This window comes from Opisthocomus hoazin, chromosome Z (assembly GCF_030867145.1).
Source record: "Opisthocomus hoazin isolate bOpiHoa1 chromosome Z, bOpiHoa1.hap1, whole genome shotgun sequence".
NCBI classification, from domain to species: domain Eukaryota; kingdom Metazoa; phylum Chordata; class Aves; order Opisthocomiformes; family Opisthocomidae; genus Opisthocomus; species Opisthocomus hoazin.
Genome location: NC_134454.1, coordinates 25,570,832 through 25,591,936, shown reverse-complemented (window position 1 = coordinate 25,591,936; position 21,105 = coordinate 25,570,832). Strand labels below are relative to the sequence as shown.

Below are 21,105 nucleotides of genomic sequence, written 5' to 3'. Positions count from 1 at the left end.
TCTGGCTGCAAAAGCACCACAGTCCTGCTTCACGTTACTCCAGCTTTGGTGCTATACTCAAATTTTACCAGTTATGTTTTCTTTCGGAAATTATCTGTGGGCCCCTGCAGACAGGGGGAACTGCTGCCATTGCACTACTTGAAGTATCAGAAAGAACTAATAAACTTGTAAGTCTTGTGCAACTCTGTTTACCTTCAACCTTCCTATTCATTAAAACTTTTTAGAGAAGATTTTCAGTGAGTAGGAACCAACTGTTCCTCCTCTAACTCTAGGAGTCCTAGATGGCTGTTTCATGTTCTTTAGCCTGTGAAGGCTCATGAGACATTCCTGAAGCACTGAGCCTGTGCTGGATACATGTAATCTCCATTCATCCTATCAGGTCAAGATTTTCTCCATTGCAATGACAATATATATGATTTTAAATATGGTCAGAAACCCCTTTGATGTATGAAATCTATTTTAAAATAAACTCAGGAGTTTCATCTTCACCTTTTAAGCACCTAATGATGGCCATATTATGGCTTCACTCTCTTCCTCACATACAATTATTTTTTTTAACTTGGCCTCTTATTTGACCCTATTGTAATTCATAAGGTTCATGGAGTTTTGCCTTGTTTGAATCCCATTCAAAACAATTTTTATTAATCAACAAACTAGTGGAAAAGATAAGATGAATCCCAGATGTCCCTTGATGGTGATAGGTAGATCAGATTTCATGGGACAAAAGAAGGTCAGGCTTTTTAAAGTTTACTTAGTGGGTGAAATGTGGAAGATCATATCTAAGCTGCAATAGGTGGAAACAGTTGAAGAACCTTAAAACAGTTTACAGTATGTGTGCTTGTATATTTGCAGAGGCCAAGAATGATTTACTATACCTGGAGCTTTTCCTCTCTGCAAAAAATTACTAACAACTGGACTACTCTGTGCAGCATCTGACAGAACAGCTTATTGAACCAGTTCCATGAAGTATGCATGGTGTTTCAGCCACACTGATTTCCCACTGAGAAAGAAAGCCTGAGGTCCTCAAGCACGGGCTTCCTGAGACTAAATAAGAACTTGATAAAAGTACAGAGACTTAGGAGATGCAGGAATTTAATGGAAACTCCACTTGGCCTTGAAGACTTGCTGAATGCCGTGCTTGAATTAAGTTTCTTGCAGCCAAATTTTTCACCAGTCTATCTCTGTGAACTTCTAAATAGGTTAGGATCACGTTTAGCTGCTTACATCAAGAAGGGCTTATACTATAGCTTTCTCTGACAACTTCAAGACACCAGGGTTTTTTGTTCTGTTTTTTAATAGTCAAAGATTCACAGGTCTGCTTGCTGAGAAGATAACAAGCCCAGAAGTCAAAGCTATTACCTTTAGTAACATACTAAAACCATTTGCTTCCAAGTACAAGAAAATAACTCCTAGACAACACAATGCACCCATTTAGAAACAAGATGGTAGTTATTAAAATCAAGTATTTTGAAGAAGAGATTGTAGTCACAATAAATGGTCAGAATTTGGAAGAATTTCTACTTAAAAAGTAAATTGACATGAAGTAGATCTGGTGTTAGTAAGGAGATATGTCTAGTGGTTATACCTTTTTTTTTAAATTTTATTTTACTGTAAAATGCAGACTGGGAAATTTGATTGCAAAAGAGTTCACATGGCATTTCTAGCTACCAGAGGGTAGAAAAATTAAATCCTACTAAACATTTTTGTAGCTCTGTAAAAATTTTACCTAGTGATGATACTTCTCATACACACCAGCCAATGTTTCTGAAAATTCTGCACTTATATGGAAGTTTAGTGCTGACACTTTCGAACAGGCTGGGCTTTGGTGTATGGAAAGATGATAGTGTCATTTTGTTGAAAGTAAAATGGGCAATATTGGTACTGCTGTGTGCAAAATGCCACGTGAGCTGATAAGAAACAGGGGTGGAAGTAGCTTGTCTAAATGCAAGCCAAAAAATGGGGGATGTCATTACAGTTGGTATTTCAGCCAAGTGAAGAAAGTGAAGTATATATAAAAAATAGCTGCAGATGGTGTTTACAGGTTTTGGTAGTCTGATTAATGGGATCTACCATCTACAAATTTTATCTTAGGCTTAACAGAACAGCCCTAAACCTTTTCAAAAGAGCTAGTAATGCTGTGCAGCTTCCAGCATTGTCTATTTTCATGTCAAACAGCAAAATGTAAAAAGCTGCTTTATACGTAGCATTCATCATCACACTGGCAGGTATAGGCAAGTAAATATGAAAAGCAAAGTCCTTTGTGAATGAAGTGACAGTCTCATGCACCTCATTTTTTCCTGGCCTGATTCAGAAAGCAATGTAATAAAAGAAAAAATATCAAGGAAAATAAAAATGTTTTTAATCACAAAAAGGCATCTGATAATTGAGGAGAAAGAAGAGAGAAGGCATGAAGACAGCAGACATTCCAACAAACATCCTTCAGATAGATTTTTATGTAAATGGGGGAAGAGAAAGCAAAAAACAGGGTAGTGTCAGAATGGCTGCAAAAAAGAAAGGACAAGTGAGGTGGTACCGAAGCTGGAGAGAACCTGGCGTCTAAGAACATGCCTAGAAGAAGGAACAGAGAGAATGCTAGCTATAAAAAACAAACGAACTGGTAAAAAAATCCTACTCACAGTTTGGAAGTATTTTTATTTATTTTGCATAATGTTTAGTATCACAACCCAGCTCGATAGGAAAACATGTTTTGATTGCATTCAGAATAATTTACTAGAGAAAAAAAAAAGTGTCCCTATCTACTCCCATGATTATATTCTAAAATGGCTGGAAACATACTTGGAGTCAATATGAATAGTAAGAAGAAAAAGAACAGACGCAATTCAACCCCAAATCATCTTCAGATTCCCTCATTCCTTCTTTTACTATTTACACATGTGGCTTCATACTCATAATCTTTCCAGTTTCTGATCAACACCAGACAATGCAAGTGGTGAACATACTGGACTGGATTAATTCTTTTAAGGACTGCTTGAAGCTTTATAGACAGCAGTATCAATACCTCTTATAGTCTGTACTATGAAAAACGGTTAAGCATCCCTAGAAAGGATCTCAAGGTCACTGAAGAAATAGACGTCCCCTCTCTCCCCTTGCCTCTCTTTTTCTTTATCTCATTCTTTTTTTTGCCTCTTTAATTTAATTTCAGGGTGAATTAAAACCAGCTGTAGCAAAATCTTACAAATGATAGTGCCTATGAAAACGTGTACATTGCCAGACTCCAGGAAGTATTCTTCCATTCTCCAATTTCACCTCTGAAATAAAGAATTCGCTTTTAGTATAAGCGACTACACATCCTTTCCTGTAAGAGGACAGTAATATAAACAAAAACATGCCAGCTAGAGAAAGACAGTTTGCAGAAAATAAAAAGACTGGTTATTTTATGAACAATAGCATCAGTCCTCAAATTATGCACAAGCTAATGGTAATGAAAGCTTGTATTTCAGGACTTACTGATTTCCACAAGAATCAAAATAGAATTTTCCACAATGCATGATAGCTAGTTTCATCTGCAGGGGTGGAAAGGGGGAATTTGCTCTCATTTTCCTTTAAAGCAACAGACTGTCATCTAACGGATGAAAATATAGGTCTTGCTGAGCCTGGAGGTTCCATCCTTCTGATTTTCAGTGTCTTTGTATACGAAATTTTGTAAGGTGAAGTCTAAGTTAACAAAAATACACACAATATTGTGTGCATTTTCCAGTGTAGAATACCATGACAAGACACGGTGTTAATGAATTTTTTCCAAGACCCAATTTATGTGTATGTATCCTTGGATTTTGGAGATAAAGACAGTTAGACTTCATATACATTTTTTTTTACTATTATGAAAGAGACAAACAGTATTTCAGTGGTGCAGCTACACAATTCAGTAACAAAATGTATTTCAGTGCAGAGATGCACATCCAGGGTTCCCAAACTGTTTTAGGTTTCCACTGGTGCTGCACAAGGTATTCAAAATGGTACCCAACAGGGGTCTGAAGATCAGCATGGCTGTGGCGGGATCCTACGACAAGTTCTGATGCTGATTATGGTGGCAGTGCCCTTGCAATGACTGATATTCTGAATACTGGTGCACAGTATCTCAGATTAGTAAGGACAAAAATTGGAAAGGAATAACATCAGAGTCAAAGACTCAACATACTTTAAAAACAGAAAATGCTTTGCCCTGAAATCAAATGTCTGTAAAATGAATACAGCCAAGTACTTTCCTTATGACATAAAGCTGTATTTGGAGGGTCTGGTCAAAGTATGATGCAGTCAGAAGCTTGAGAATACTTTGATTTATTGCTAGTTTTGCAGGTTTACCAAAAAAAAAAAAAGAATGAATACTCATTTAGTCCTTTTATTAAGGAAAAGAGCAACATAGCACAATCCATTCTTTACCCTCTCCAAAAAAATGGGTTAAAATCATAAATGCAGTCCTGGGCCTTTACAGTTCAGTGGCAAAACTGTCACTGATTTTAGCATAGTAAAGCACCTTGAAAGTTCTGGTATGGATTATTTGGTATGAAATAATTAAGAAGTTCTGCATCTGCATGCCTCACTGCTATGTTGGAAAGTCTGGAGCCAGTATTGCCATATACAAGGTATGCAAGAGAATTGCCTGACAAAACTGTGCAAGGTTTTAATTTGAAGAAAAACTGTTCAGGTGCACATTTTCAAAACAGGACCTAAGTTAAGAATAAAATTCAAAAAATTGTTCCATATCTCTGAAAGTTAAAGTCAATGATTCCGAAATTAGGGTTGTGACACAGGTGAAACCCCAGCCTCTCCTCAGGGTGATCCAGGAACAGCAAATGGCAGCAGAGCAGGATGCTAGTTTGCTCACTGCTCTTAGCATACACAATGGCAGATCAGAAGGGGAAGTGGACTGTTACGACATGCGTGCATTCACAAACCAAAACAAGGCAAGGGATGTCGAAAACAAGAAGAAGGGCTTCTTCAACTACATCAGCAGCAAACGGAAGGCTAGGGACAATGTGGGGCCGCTGCTGAATGAGGTGGGTGTCCTGGCGACAGAGGACGCAGAGAAGGCAGAGTTACTGAATGTCTTCTTTGATTCAGTCTTCAGTGCCAAGGCAGGCCCTCAGGAATCCCAGGCCCTGGAGGTAAAGGAGAAAGCCTACAGAGAGCATGACTTTCCCTTGGTCGAGGAGGACTGTGTGAGGGATCACTTAAGCAATGTGGATGCCCACAAACCCACGGGCCCTGATGGAATGCACCCACGAGTGCTGAGGGAGCTGGTGAATGTCACTGCTCAGCCACTCTCCATCATCTTTGAAAGGTCCTGGAGGACAGGAGAGGTGCCCGAGGACTGGAGAAAGGCCAGTGTCACTCCAATCTTCAAAAAGGGCAAGAAGGAGGACCCAGGGAACTACAGCCCAGTCAGCCTCACCCCCATCCCAGGAAAGATGATGGAGCAGCTCATTCTAGAGGTCATCATCAAGCAAGTGGAGGAAGAGAGGGTTATCAGGAGTAGTCAACATGGATTCACCAAGGGGAAATCATGCTTGACCAGTCTGATAGCTTTCTATGATGGCATGACTGGCTGGGTAGATGAGGGGAAAGCAGTGGATGTTGTCTACCTCGACTTCAGCAAGGCTTTTGACACTGTCTCTCATAACATCCTCCCAGGGAAGCTGAGGAAGTGTGGGCTGGATGAGTGGTCAGTGAGGTGGATTGAGAACTGGCTGAATGGCAGAACTCAGAGTGTTGTCGTCAGCGGCGCTGAGTCTAGTTGGAGGCTGGTAACAAGTGGTGTCCCCCAGGGGTCAGTACTGGGCCCAGCCTTGTTCAACTTCCTCATCAATGACCTGGATGAAGAGTTAAGAGTGTACCCTCTGCAAGTTTGCTGATGACACAAAACTAGGAGGAGCGGTGGATACTCCAGCAGGCTGTGCTGCCATTCAGCGAGACCTGGACAGGCTGGAGAGCTGGGCGGAGAGGAATCTGATGAAGTTCAACAAAGGCAAATGCAGGGTCCTGCACCTGGGGAGGAACAACCCCATGCACCAGTACAGGCTTGAGGCGGACCTGCTGGAGAGCAGCTCTGTGGAGAGGGACCTGGGTGTCCTGGTGGACGACAAGTTAACCATGAGCCAGCAGTGTGCCCGTGTTGCCAAGAAGGCCAATGGGATCCTGGGGTGAATCAAGAGGAGTGTGCCAGTAGGTCGAGGGAGGTTCTCCTTCCCCTCTACTCTGCCCTATGAGGCCGCATCTGGAGCACTGTGCCCAGTTCTGGGCTCCCGAGTTCAAGAAAGATGAGGAGAGAGTCCAGTGGAGGTCTACGAGGATGGTGAGGGGACTGGAGCATCTGTCCTATGAGGAAAGGCTGAGGGAGCTGGGCTTGTTTAGCCTGATGAAGAGAAGGCTGCGAGGGGGCCGTATAAATGCTCATAAATATCTTAAAGGTGGGTGTCAGGAGCACGGGGCCAGACTGTTTTCAGTGGTGCCCAGTGACAGGACAAGGGGCAATGGGCACAAATTGAAGCAAAGGAAGTTCCGTCTGAACACGAGGAAGAACTTCTTCACTCTGAGGGTGACGGAGCACTGGAACAAATTGCCCAGGGAGGTTGTGGATTCTCCTTCTCTGGAGATATTCAAGACCCGCCTAGACGTGGTCCTGTGCAACCTGCTTTAGGTGACCCTGCTTCGGCAGGGGTGTTGGACTAGATGACCCACAGAGATCCGTTCCAACCCCTACAATTCTGTGATTCTGTGATTCCGTGAAAACTGGTGGGTGTCACTGGAGTCCACTTAGCCTTTAGCAGTAATTTTTATTATCATAGAATCATGGAATGGTTTGGGTAGGAAGGGACCTTAAAGACCATCTAGATCCAACCCCTCTGCTATGGGCAGGGACGTCTTCCACTAGGCCAGGTTGATCAAAGACCCATGCAACCTGGCCTGGAACACTTCCAGGGAGAGGGCAGCCACAGCTTCTCTGGGCAACCTGTTCCAGTGCCACACCACCCTCAGAGTAGAGAATTTCTTTCTTATACCTAATGTAGATCTACCCTCTTCCAGTTTAAAGCCACTACTCCTTGTCCTATCACTACATGCCCTTGTAAAAAGTCCCTCTCCAGCTTTCTTGTAGGCTCCCTTGAGGTACTGGAAGGCTGCTGTAAAGTGTCCCTGGAGTCTTCTCTTCTCCAGGCTGAACAGCCCCAACTCTCCGCCTTTCCGCATAGGAGCGGTGTTCCATCCCTCTGATCACTTTTGTGGCCCTCCTCTGGACCCACTTCAACAGGTCCATGTGTTTCTTGTGCTGAGGGCTCCAGAGCCAGATGCAGGACTCCAGATGGGGTCTCACAAGAGTGGAGTAGAGGGCCAGAATCACCTCCCTTGACCTGCTGGCCACACTGCTTTTGATGGAGCCCAGGATATGATTGGCCTTCTGGGCTGTGAGTGCACATTGCCAGGTCACGTTGAGCTTCCCGTCAGCGAACACCCCCAAGTCCTTCTCCTCAGGGGTGCTCTCAATCCATTCTCTGCCCAGCTTGTATTTGTGCTTGGGATTGCCCTGACCCATGTGTAGGACCTTCTTTGCACTTGGCCTTGTTTGACTTCATAATTTTCACATGGGCCCACTCTCGAGCCTACTAAGGTCCCTCTGGATGGCATCCCTTCCCTCCAGCATGTCAACTGCACCACACAGCTTTGTAGGTTTTTTTTTTTTTCTTTTTGTGTTGTATTCCACAGAGCTATAGCATGCAGCTTCACTGGTACAAATCAGTCTTCCCGTTCCCTCCGAGGGCATGGAGTAGCCTAAGTGCCTCAGAGATGAAAATTAAACTTCATCAGCCAGTAGACCTCTTTATTGACTACTCTAGTTGTTGTCAGTGAAGCTGATGAGAGATTTTGGGGACCGAAAGGATATATCCAGAACAAATTTCAGAGGAAGAAGTGTGAGGAATCTTACTGCATGGGAGACTACAGCTCAGATAGAAGCAGTTTCTTTCGTTATGAACTGTGGTCTCTTGAATAAAACATAAGCTAAATATGAGGGAGCGTATTCATTATTTAAACTTAAACTTTTAAACTTTTTTAGACAAAGCATCTATTGAAAGGCTTCTGAATATGTCCCTATCAGGCATGAGAAAGCTTGGCCAATGCATGTTTGATTTCATTTTCCATCTTTACTGGTAACACTGACATTTCTCCATGTAATTTGAGAGCTTTTACTATTCCTGGCACCCAATAAAACTTTCCATATGAAAGTCTTTATTTCCATTTTCATCAGTGAAAACACACTTTCACTTTCGTGAGCACAGAAGTTAAGTTTCGTACTTTATTGTACTGAAAACTATATTCACCATATATAAAAAATCAAACAAGGCCAAAACACTTGTGCAAGCTATCTAAAACTGCTTTTCTAAGACATGCAACAGAATTCCAGTGCTGGGAGGGCAGATGTGAACAGAAACATACATCTCTTACTAACTTGTCTTCAATCCTTAACAGCTTAATCCTCCAGCCTGACAGACAATGTGAACCAGCTGGTTACCAGTGTAATATTGGGAACATGAGTGGTGTTGATTCTTCCAGGGGTGTTGTAACGAGCAACTCTGAAGTTTCACTGACACTCTATTTGGAAAGGCTGTGATTGCAATCCCTTCCAAACAGTTTTAGCATCATACTATGCCCTAATATTTCCAGCTTTTGAAGAAACTGACAAAGGTGTGCCGTTCATACCACAGTCTTGTGGTATGAAGGCAGTTTAGATAGCTACAGTATTCTCACTATCACATTACCAAATTATTTTATGTGATATGGATATGACTGTCTATGTGATGATTTGTATCGTATCAAAGCTATACTTCACTTACCACATTGCTGCATGTCCTGTACCGGATGTTTCGCCCTTCACAGGTCCTGTGTCCAAAAATTAAAAAAAAAACCCAAACCCATTAATAGCTAAATATAAAAAGCAAACACATAAAGTTTACTGTGTCAGCATCTTTCCTACAAAGAACTCTAATCACCTAACCCCCCACCAACCCTCCTGCCAAAAGTAGAGGGCTCTCTGTCCCTATATGGGCACAGAGGTATGAACTCTACAACTCCTTGGTTTCCTACCTTTGCTTTAAAAATGAGTTTGTAGAAGGCGGCACCAGTTTATAAATAAGGTTGGATGTCAGAGTACAGAACTTAGCCAGAAGTCAACATCTGAATCACATTAATAATGCCCTGTGTCTCCCAGCTATCCACAATGATTTCACAAGGGCACAGCTCTGTGTCTACCCAGGCACACACCTCAACACTGACACAGTCTGAGTAGCTGGGCTTTTTCTTCTGGGGAACAACCTGTGCACTGCGAGGAAGGAAACTTGCCTGCAACAGCATGAAATAACAGGTTAGCAGGACAAGGCTTTTTCCCAGTTTGATATGAGGGGAGAAGAACAGCATAAAACCTCCCCCCAAAATCCACCAGCCCTTTTCTTCTCTCAGATCCCTGCTGTAGAACAACATCCGGGCAGAGCAGCTGGGCCCAACAGAGGTCAAGGAGAGCACGTGCCCTAATGTGCGCTCTCCATGGCTCTCCTCCTTTTCCCCCACAGCAGACCCACACCAGCCCTGATTCTGGCAGGGCTCCCAGAAGAAAGATCAACACCAAGATATCTTTTTAGCACCTAGCTGCATGTATTCCAGGTATTTGACCTTAGGTGAAAATTCATGTGTTTTATGAGTTCAGACAGCATACACTGTGGAGGTCCTCAGTACAAATCAGAATGCAGGGTTTGACGTTTAAACATTATCCTTCAGCAAAATAGAATTCTTAACATTTTTAATTTCTCAATTTCACAACTTTCATTTTTTTCCCTTTTTTTTTCTGTTTTTTGGCCAGAATTTAACAAGCACACATTCCTTTAGGACTAAATGCCTGCCAAGACCGAAGTTTTAAATCCAAACCATTCTGAATTATCCAAGAGAAAGGACAGCATCTGCATGCATTTGTGTGGTTCTTTTTTCCTTCATTTTTTTAAAAACTAAGAAACTTTTTCCATACTGAGTTAACTCTAAAATAAACCGAACAGAGTTCTTTTAAATTATTGAAGTCACCCTTCCTCACACCTTTCTCCACAAGACTTACTTAGGAAATTGCTCCATTTGTCACTTACACCTATGTGAGTACAAAATCAGGGCAAAACACAGTTTTGCAAACATATCACAGTGGTATAAATGTTCACAAGAGGTGACAAACAAGTAGAGAAACAGTATCACATATTTGGAAGAAATGTAAGCAGAAAGTTAAAACATTCTGTTGTGTGGCATCTGGTATCTAAAGAATGCTATTAAAAGCATAATAGAAATACCACTAATTCAATGCTTTTGTAATGTTATATAATTAAATCAAGTAAATTTCGATTGAGAGCATGTACAAAAGTGAAAAGTGTGCACAGAGTATCTAGCACTAGCAAAAAATAGTTTTAGTAGTAAAATAATAAAAATTATATTCACAATAGGCTGTGAACCAAAAAAATGAAAAAAACCCCAAGCAACCCCACCACTATCCCAGTTATTTCTGATCAATACAGACAAGCTGGTAGAGACCCTGTGGTGCAGGCCAAATCTGTTTACACTCCACTACATTCAACAGAGGTACTCTTTATTTACACCAATAGGTAGCAAAGAAAAAAGTATGTTATACAGCATGCAGGCAGCCCTAGTGCAGGCCTTGTACACCACATTGAATAACTTGTTCAGCAAGCTTGACACATGCCCCATCTATCTCTCAGAAATGCCATACAAGTCAATCAGACATCTCTTTGCTTCACACAGACCTGCTGTTACGACAATTTCAATCATCGTAATTTGCTAACCTCAAAACCATTGAACCGCCAGAGAAATTTAGATTTCCTTTCTATTGGCTGCCTCACAGTTTCATCTTCTTTTCACAATTTCTTCGTATTGCCTGTTTTGAAATGAAAACCCACTAGCTTTTCACTTGTTCTTTGTGTTAGGGAAAAGAATAAGTACTTTCATTATACACATGCCACAGAACTATTCAGATTTTTCTTCCAGTTTCCCCCATTTGGCTAATGGTCAGGGTTGTTCAGAACAAACGTGCAATTCTGGATGCAGCTAGTGCTGTGATGATTCATGAACACTAGGAATCACTCTTGCAAAACTCCCCTTGTCCCCTTTCCGAGACCGAAATTTGGGGTTCTGTTGTTTAAGCTCATTAGTGTCCCAGTTATTACCCATCAACAAAAAGCAAGCAAACTGCTTTCAGCCTGAGCTGATATATTTTCACGTGCAGAGTAGTTTGTGTTTCCAACCTATGCTGCTTTAGGACAGTATTCCAGGCTCTCTTAAACTCAAATATCTACTTTTGGATTCAGAATCATAGGATTTGTAGACAAAAATAGATGGTTAAAAACACTCTGAAAAAAAAAATTCAAATAGCAGATTTTTGGGGGCATAGATTTTGATTTTTAAAAGTAAATCCTGTTTCTGACCCTGTCTTTGGTTAAAACAGGGAAGCTGAAACTATCTAGCGAACTTTATCCTGCTAGAGTGAAACACAATGCATCTTGCACGACACCAAGCCAGACTCAGTTTTTTACTCTTGGCAAGGTTCAAATTTATGGTACGGGTCCCATATCTCAGCATGGACGCTTTACAGAACGCCACAGCACAGAGCATTTAACATGCAGGGAAGGACCATCGCAGTTTTGTGAGATCATGTTATGAGATACAGTGACCACACATCCTCTGTCCTCTGTAGGTTATAAAAGACCTTTCCAGACACTTAGAAAAGTCAAAAGTCACCCAAAATAGCAAGCTCATTTTGGAGAGCACACAAAGAGTGGGAGTGGTAAGAGGTACTTCTACAGTCTTCTCTGTTATCTAGACATGGCAGGGGATGATGCAGAGGAAAAGGGTAGCTGAGGTTTTGGCTTGACAGGCAATTATGATCACGTGAATATGAAAGAAAAGCAAGCTATTGGGAATCATGTTTCATTCTTCAAACCTAGTCTAGTCACTTGTTTCCAGTAAAGCTTCTGAAAGAGGTTAACAAATTTTAAGGTATAACAATATTCATTTCTCTTAATGTAAACAACCCAAACCCCTGATATTTATTTCTCTAGGCTCCAGTTTGTAGAGGGACTTAGCTCAAGTCCTCCCTCCAAAGGTCTGAAGTAGATGTGTTTTTGTGCTCAGCCAGGGTTAGAGGACTTGCATTAATCCATGCCAGAAAGAACAGCAGCCCCATGCCAAAGTTGCCTTTATCTGTAATTACCAAAGATGATCAAAGAGATTTGCAGGGAAAGACCTCATCAACTCCTGCCACTCTCAGCAGTCATCAAAGTTTGAAATGCTTTTCTTAAGAAACAAGTCTCCACATAAGCAAGCAACTCTGAGCCAGAGGTGGGTTATTTCTGTGGATGTGCATTTTGATGCAACTGTTCACTGCAGGGGTTTGAAAGTTGATGTAATGTTGGACAATATTCACTGTCCTGTATTTTCACACACTTTGTCAGCCAGCCTTCTGGGACAGATTCTGGTTTCTGCACTGTACCTGTGGGAAAAGTGTGCTGTGGGCCTTTCTTCTGTCATGAGATCTTAGGCAGGCTGCGTCAGCCCTTCCCTTCCTGTGGTACACATACAGTGACACCATCTTGCATCTCTTTCCTCACCCTGTTGCTCTTCTCTCTTTCCCAAAGGTTGCACAGTGTTATGACTCCCTCTCATCCTCAAAACAGTTTCTGTGTTTGTCCTTTTCTGGGGAAAATGGAGTCTTTTATTCTGTCAGCATATCCCTTTTCCCATAAAGGAAACATGAGGGAAGGCCACGGACACCAAATTGTTATGAAAAAGAAAGATGCATCAGGACGGCGTTGATTTTATGAGTTCACATTTTCAAACTGCCTGATCAGGTCTGCCCAACTTCATGTCCAAATCATTCAGCTGACAGTAAATTGAAACAATGTGTAAAAACATTTTCATATCCTTTTGTTAATAAACACCTTGCCTGCCACAATGGGTTGTGCAGATGCACTCCTATGTTCAGCCATGCATCTTGGCACTGCAGCTGTAAAAATCTTTCATTCTTTATGTTTAGGAGACTCCCCTACTTCTATACCTTGTTGAAATAGTGAAATACCAGAAATGTTACAGGAATAATTAACTTTGAGACAAGAAAAGTGGGCATGGATAGAAAAGCCAGCTTTCCTTGGCGAATTTAGTTACAGATCTTATACATATTCTTTCTGCAGCAGTTAAAAAGTAAACAACCAGGAGGCAATATACCAGCTTGAGTCACTACACGCAGGAGAATGGCTAGGCATATAAAAACATGGGTACTGATCTGTGGCCACCAAAGTCACTAGTGGGGTTCCCCAGGGTATAATTTTAGGGCCAGTGCTCTTTAATATTTTTTATAAATCATCCAGAAGAAGGAATCAAGTGTACATTAAGGAGGTTTGACGATGATACTAAACCAGGAGGAACTATGGACTCCCTCAAGGGTAGACAGGCCTTACAAAAAGATCTGGATAGACTGGAGAGCTGACAATTTACCAAGAACAAGTGCAGGATTCTCCACCCGGGACAGGGTAATCCTGGCTATACATACACATTGGGGGACAAAAGGCTGGAGAGCAGCCCCACAGAAAGAGATCTGGGGGTTTGGGTTAATGGCAAGCTGAATATGAGTCAACAGTGTGCCCTGGAAGCCAAAAGGGCCAACCATCTCTTGGGGTGCATCAAGCACAGCATCGTCAGCCAGCTGCGAGAGGTCATTGTCCCACTCTGTACTGCACTGGTGAGGCCCCACCTTGAGTACTGTGTGCTGTTTTGGGTGCCTCAATATAAGAAAGACACTACACTATTAGAGTGTGTTCAGAGGAAGGCGACCAAGATGGTGAAAGACCTCAAGGGCAAGATTTAAAAGGAGCAGCAGACATCACCTGGTTTGTTCAGCTTGGAGAAGAGAAGGCTGGGAGGTGACCTCATCGCAGTTGACAACTTCCTTGAAGGGGGCAGTGGAGGGGGAGCTGCAGATCTCCTTTCTGGTGACCAGTGATAGGACACGAGGAAATGGAATGAAGCTGCATCAGAGAAAGTTCAGATTGGACATTGGGAAAAGGTTCCTCACTGGGAGGGTGGTTGATCACAGGAACTGGCTCCCCAGGGAAATGCTCACAGCATCAAGCCTGTCAGAGTTCAAGGAGCATCTGGACAGAGCTCTTAGTCATGTGGTTTAGTTTTAGGTAGTCCTGTGAGGAGCAGGGAGTTAGACATGATGATCCTTGTGAATCCTTTCTAGCTTGAGGTATTTTGTGATTATGTGATTCCATGTTTGGCCTGAAGAAAAGGTGGCTCCACGGGACCTTACTTAGGCCTTTTAATATATACAGGGGGCTTGTGTGAAAGGTGGAGAAAGACTTTTTATCAAGGCCTGTATTGACAGGACAAGGGGCAATGAAATTAAACTGAAAGAGGATAGATTTAGATTAGACATAAGAAATAATTTTTTTCTGGTGCAGGTGGTGAGACACTGGAACAGGTTACCCAGGGAAGTTGTGGATGCCTCATCACTGCAAGTGTTCAAGGCAAGGTTGGGTGGGGCTTTGAGTAACTTGATTTAGTGAAAGATGTCCCTGCCAATGGCAGGGGGTTGGACTACGTAATCTTTAAAGGTCTTCTCCAACCCAAACCATTCTATGATTCTATGATTAAATAAACATTGACCTTCATGTATGTGAATGGGATTAGTATGGAAATAGCAACAAAGCCATCATACTGGCCTTTACTCTGTGAAACTCTGCTGTATATGTAGAGTAAATCCACTGGAACCAGAAGAATGGAAGATGTGTATACACATATGGAATATGACTATACTTTGTATCAAAGAGATGGTGTTAGAAAAAGTAAAATAGAAAAAAAGAAAAATGCTTTTATTTCGTACTTAGTCTGAACCAAAGCCTGACTGGCTGTTTAGGAATTGAAGCAGAAGTGAATAGTGTTTCTCAAGGATGAAGTGCCTTTCACATGACCTTAGCACAGAACAACTACTTGTTTCTGGCTACCTAGTGTTTCTTGAAGTTGTGTTAAATGCTTCCTACATATTGTCATGCAATCTTTTCTAAAGTTTTGCATGTATTGTTAAGTATAAAAAAGTAAACAATGTATAGTGCAAGAAATAACCACAGTAAGCTAAAGCTAGCTAGCCCAGCTACTGATACATGAAGTTGGCTATTTCTAGCAATCTAGAAAATAGTGTAGAGCCCAGAGAAAGCTAATATATCTATTGGTCTTGCAGAAATAAGCCTTTCCTTCTAAAGGTACGATTAGGCTTGTGTCACAATTTCATTTTAAATTCTGAAGTTTTGATTAGAGGAACAGTTCAGATTCAAAAATTTTGTTGGGAATGTTGTGCAAAAAATGATCCGCTGCAACTCCAACAGTGCTTCAACCCACACAAAGTTCTTACTCTACGTAGCTTTTTCACCCTTGGAGTTTAAGGTTGGCATTGTGTTTACTCAAAAGTAAGGAAGATCTTGGGCTTTTGCTGTACAAATTGCTGAACAGAACAGATTTTATTCAAATTTTTACTTTCAAATTCTTCTTTGCATTATTCAGAGCCAATTACTGTTATTCTCTAAGTAACAGCTGGCATTAAATGACACTCCCTAAACTCTGAGTAAACTGTGACTGGCTAGTTAAATTAAAATAACAAAAATAACATCTGAGAAAAACAAAGGAAAAGAAGAAGAAAAATTTGTCAGAGTGCTTTCAGGCTACTGTTTATTTTCATGCATCTAGTCTCTCGTGTTTGTTTGCCATGGCAGAATTTTTTATTTTCTTACGAATCTTTGAAAAGTGTCTCTAGTTTTATATTTGCACATACAACACACATTGCGGATATACAGAAAGTAATTACAGTTGCAAATGTTTCTCTGTTGCTCACTAGCCAAGAAAGGCAGAAAAAAAGCAAGAAATAAAGAAGTGCCTTTCAGCAAAACAATGGCAAAAGATCTCTTCACAGTCCAAGTGGAAAGAAAATACAATATTAAATCTCACCTGGCCTGCTCATCACAAAGCTAACATCCAGAACATATTGCAGGCGCATAAGTACTAATTCGTCAAATCTGAACATGCTTGAGCTTGGATCTGGACCCAAGTTTTGCAGCTTGTCTTCACAAAACGATTGTGCTGAACAGGAACCCAAATTCACAATGTTTTGAGGAAGTTTGAACCTGTGTCTGAATAACCTGTGTTAGCCCAGCTCCACTGTAATGCTCATGCTTTCTCAAGTCCAGTCTATTGCTTGGGGCTTTAGTGAATCACATCTTAACTTCTTTTCTTTCATAGGTAGTAAGTCTTACAAAAATTCCACATCATGCAAAGGTCTGGCTGATTTAATTCTTTTTCAATGAAATCCTAGAACAGATTTATTGAAAGAATTATGAATATACAAGAGCTCTTCCAGTGAACCTGGACTTACAAACTCTATATCATCCAAATGAAGGCTTCACAGACATTTTTGTTAGGTAGGCTACTTCTGAATGAGAGACAGGTTTATGGAGACCATATCCATCACTCATCTGTAGGTACAATGCCAACTACCATTCATTCTAACACAGACCATTTTCTCACCTAAAACACCAACACCTAATATCCCTGTGGCAACTCTAGCAATGGCTTATATGGGAAAACAACACTGGGAAAGCATTTTCTATATTGTTAGCCACTTCACTGAGGTGCAGAAGCTGGCAATTAGGACAGCCAGCAATATGTGACTAACTGGTTCTCCAAAGACCACCAACAACCACTCCAGAGATTACAGCACTGATCTAGATTGTGTGAGATTTGCATCTTTTTATAATATTCACTCAAATTTAATATTGTCACTTGCCTTTTCTGCCATTAGGGAGAGTTAAAATTGTAAACTTTCTCAAAAAATGGAAATGCTTCTCCATCAAATGAACACATGAAATGTTCTCATAATTACAGTTTTGACTGATCCCTGAGTAAATAGAATAAAAATTTTCTTTTTAAAATGGAAAAAAAGCACCACGTTTCAACTAAATTCTAAATTCAGTTGTGAAACAGCAACACAATAGTAGACAATGTTTTGGTATCAAAGATATATACAGCTGAAACTTGAAACAGCATTTTAAAAATACGTAGTATTTGATGTATCCTCTTTTCAGTATTAGTGTTCTAATGGGCTCGTTTTCTATTATTTACCTTGAAACTAGCATAAATAACATGCACCTATTCCATCATCGTCTGACAGCTGATGCTTGATTTGTGAACTGATAATTTGTGTGATCAAAATGAGAAAACATTATTCCATAGTGAAATAAATCCAATTCACTTTTGGCTTCTTCTATCTGAAGATAAATGTCACATAGCATAACACTGACATAGTTTTAGCTAGTTTAGCTAGTTTATTAAACCTAACCTCCAAAGGTACGTCTCAGTGACTATTTTACCAATCAGCTGAGTCAAACTGCAGCGAAACCAAGAGTTATTTATGCAGATCTACTGTTTTCACCCTGCACAGTGCAATGGCAGTGGGCTGAACAACCAAACTAGCGAATCGCTTACTTCAGCTTATTCAGCGAGCAGAGCTGATTGAAAGAGTATTTCATACTTGTGCTTCACTTGCATTACCAAAAGGCAGCCATCAGCTGAAGGAAGGAAGGGAGGTATTAGAAAAGGAGAAAAAAAATATTCTGGCAAGTAACAGAGCCAGTATGAAGCATCTAAACAAAGCTGTAATTGTGACTATCTCATGTGTGTTACCACTATTTTTTTGTTTTTCCAAATTTTGACCTGTTAAACCCAGATTCAGTATCCATGGGACTTCATAACCAGCTTAGCATTCTGCTATACACTCACACAAACCATTCCCTGTTCCATGCTTTAGTTGGAATCATGAGTAAAGCTAACAGGTAGGGTGTCTAAGCAGACTGAAAAAAAGACTGCTTGTCTGTTGTCTGATAAAATCATTCCCAAAACTCTAGGACATCCTGCTCTTCTACTGCCTACAACCTTACTTTCCTAGAAAGGGATGATGAATTTGGAAGATGATAGGAAAAAGCTCACAATTGTCTTCTTGCCAAGCCTAGAAACAGTAAAACACTATTGATATTACTGCAGTACTTGTCAATATGTAAATTACAAATCCAGAACACACAGAATATTTTTAAGACCAGGATGGGTGAACTTAGCATAATAGAATTTATAATTCCTTTTACGGTTTGAAAATCTATTCCAATACAAGGAAATAAAATCGATGCATATGAATTTCAGATATCTAAAGAACTTTCAGCAATTTATTACTTTGTTTGAGTTTGCTCGAATGAACATACACACTTATTAATACCTGGATTGAAGGTATGTGAGTACTATCAATCACTATGCTGGATGAGAAACTCTAGCTGTGCTGTGCAATAGACAGACTTGCAACAAATAATAGCCAGATTCTGAGGAAGAGGGCACAGACCATACTGCAGTGTCTCTCCACCTGCTCTTCCTGTGTATTTCCAGCACCCCTGTAGCCAAAGTATCCAATAGCTACTAAAATTCATTTCTTTGTAGAAGCACAACAGTTGCTACTTTGGCCCTCTAGAAAAACAGGAGTGGTCTGTAGTTCTCCTCTTTACAGTTTTTGACTGGCAGTGCTCATGATAGAGAGGAGACAATAAGGAGCTTCTTTTTCCTGTGCTTTATATAAAAAAAAAAAAAAAAAAAAAAAAAAGATACTGAAAATGAAGGGCAAAAGACTCTGCAATGATAAAATAAATGCTTCTTCACCTGATATACGATTAGACTTGGAGGTTCACTTTCAAGTGAGTTGAAGCAAACAACTGAACAACTGTAACATTTAGAAGGGGTTTGTCCTTTTGTGTAATTTACAAGTCATAAAGTCATAAAGAGTTAATGCCAACAAAGAGCATGAGAATTCTCATGCTTTGAGGTTTAGCCTAGTCTTTAACTACTTATTACGAAAATGTTATTTTCATGGGGCTTATTCTGCCACTGGAGTGATCCAGTGCTGCTTGCTATCAGCGCAAGGATACCAGGACACGTGGCTGACTTCGGCTGACAACTCCTGTCTGCTTGTGTGACTGGCATATTTATTTATATCGCTATCATACTAAATGTCCTCAGCATAATCAGGACCAGTTGTTCTAATGAAATGTACTATTAAACAGCCCCTGCCCTGAAATGTTTGCCATCTAAAACACTCGAAAATAGAATTTCTCACTAACACTTTCCATTCTTTCATCACAGCTGCAAAGGCCTAACACAAAACATGTTCCCAAAACAAACAACATAAGCACTAACATAACTTTGGCAAACAAAAGCTGGAAAGAAAACTATTTTCCTTTATTTAGCTGCATATACTTGTGTTTAAGAATGGGCAATTAGTCTTTGCATTTCTTCAAAGCAGATGCACTGGGCTCTCTCTTTCTGTGTAATGCTCTGGAAGTCATCTCATACAGAACTAAAAGACATATGCATTATAAACATTCCTCCCAGGCTGAGAAAAAATTAAGATTAATTTGTTCAAAAACATCTAAATGTGTTGCCAGTTTTTGTTTGCCGTAAGTATCTAGTATGTTCCTGCACACTGCCATGAAATTATACACAGCAAATACTTGAGATAAACTGAATCTACTGAGAGGTCGTCCCAGAGAGGTGGACATTTTGTTCTAGTCTTGCCAGGTTTGAAATACTAGTGCACACACGCTTATTTCCAAACCTGCAAAGTCTGGATGAGTTTCTTTCCTCTGATCCCTCTCTGCCTTTTTCTTAGTGACTTAAAAAGTTATTCTACCATGAAAATTCATCATTTAAACATTTTATTTCATTAGCAATTGCACAGAGAGCAGGAAAAAGGAAAATTCATCACACTTTTGATACTCTGAATTCCAGGTCAAATTTTACTATTTATGATTTATTGGTACTAGCTAACAAAAGTTGTTCTACTTCTATCTGTTGGGGAGGGTTTGCGGGTATGGAAGACTTCCTATGTGAAATTTAATTCATAAGATATTCTCAGCAGAATTATCTTTATTTCTCACATAGCTCAGGATGCCACGTTGGGTCAGTATGATGCTTTTATAGTGTCAGCATGGCTGAGACTGTGGGGCATTAAACCTAGTGAATAAGCTGTAGTTTGGTATAAGTGCGTGAAATGTCTTGCTGCTTAAATGCTGAAAGTGTAGGGAGGTGTCACTTCTCAGTAGCTGGCAGCCTTGCAAGCTGTCAGGTAACTTTTATATCTCCATAGGTTCTCACTACATTTTAAAAGGGTGTTGCCTTATCAAATATGTTGGCTGCTTGCCTGAATTAAAAAACACACCACCATAATTTTTTGACACTGAGTTGGAAATTTCAGCTTAGTTCAAGACCTCTGCTGATTACTTCTTATGGTCTGACACGTACGAGCGTGTTGAATTCTCCTGTCAGTAATGCAAAATGCGTTTACCCACTTACTTGCTGCTCAAGCAGCGTCTCAGTGAATATGAAGCCCCTCCTCCACAAGTGCGTGAACACTCGCTCCATGAGCCCCAGGCGTCCCACAGTGAGTCTCGGTCTTCCTCTGAGCGAGCTGTTCTGGAGCTCTGAGGAGAGGGAGAAGAAAAAAATCAGGAAAAATCACTTAAAGGACAAAAGATTTTGCTGCTAGCTTAACTGTTCTCATTACAGGATATCAACCTTGGTCATTGCAAGCACTAAAAAGATCTGATATGCTCTGACATGCCTACTGATTGACAGCCAGTTCTTGTAGTGGGGGTTGCTATATGAACTTGCTTTCATCCTTTGCATATCATACTCTGTCTCAGCTTGAGACTGGTGATGACTACTGTAAAAAAGCACGTCGGACAACAGTGAGGAAAGGGATTTTTCCTCATTAAAAGGAAGAGGTGGAGTATTGTAGATATTAGAAATTGTGCTCTGAAGTTTTGTTTCTCTCTTAGAAGCTATGAAAGGCATACTAAAAAGTGTCTTCAATAATGCTTTTGAGGAAAAAAAGAATCACAACATAGTGAATCAACATAATACAAAGACATTCAATGTAGCACTCACCATAGGGAACTGGAATTATCATTACTT

General features: G+C 40.6%; 1 protein-coding gene across 5 annotated transcripts in view; it reads right to left on the bottom strand.

Moving 5' to 3' along the window:
- The window catches only part of ADAMTSL1 (ADAMTS like 1), a 466,061-nt gene that overhangs the window by 159,665 nt on the left and 285,291 nt on the right, over nucleotides 1–21,105 (bottom strand). For 4 of the 5 annotated variants that reach the window (XR_012761943.1, XM_075411537.1, XM_075411538.1 and 1 more), the window contains 2 exons: nucleotides 20,485–20,612; nucleotides 8,847–8,892 (listed from right to left, as the gene is read on the bottom strand). Coding sequence is in view for 4 of the 5 variants with exons in the window: in XM_075411537.1 (XP_075267652.1) it covers nucleotides 8,847–8,892; nucleotides 20,485–20,612 (174 nt within the window). In the remaining variant the exon portion in view is untranslated. The remainder of the gene's footprint in view (nucleotides 1–8,846; nucleotides 8,893–20,484; nucleotides 20,613–21,105) is intronic. The other variant, XM_075411540.1, reaches the window with a different exon arrangement.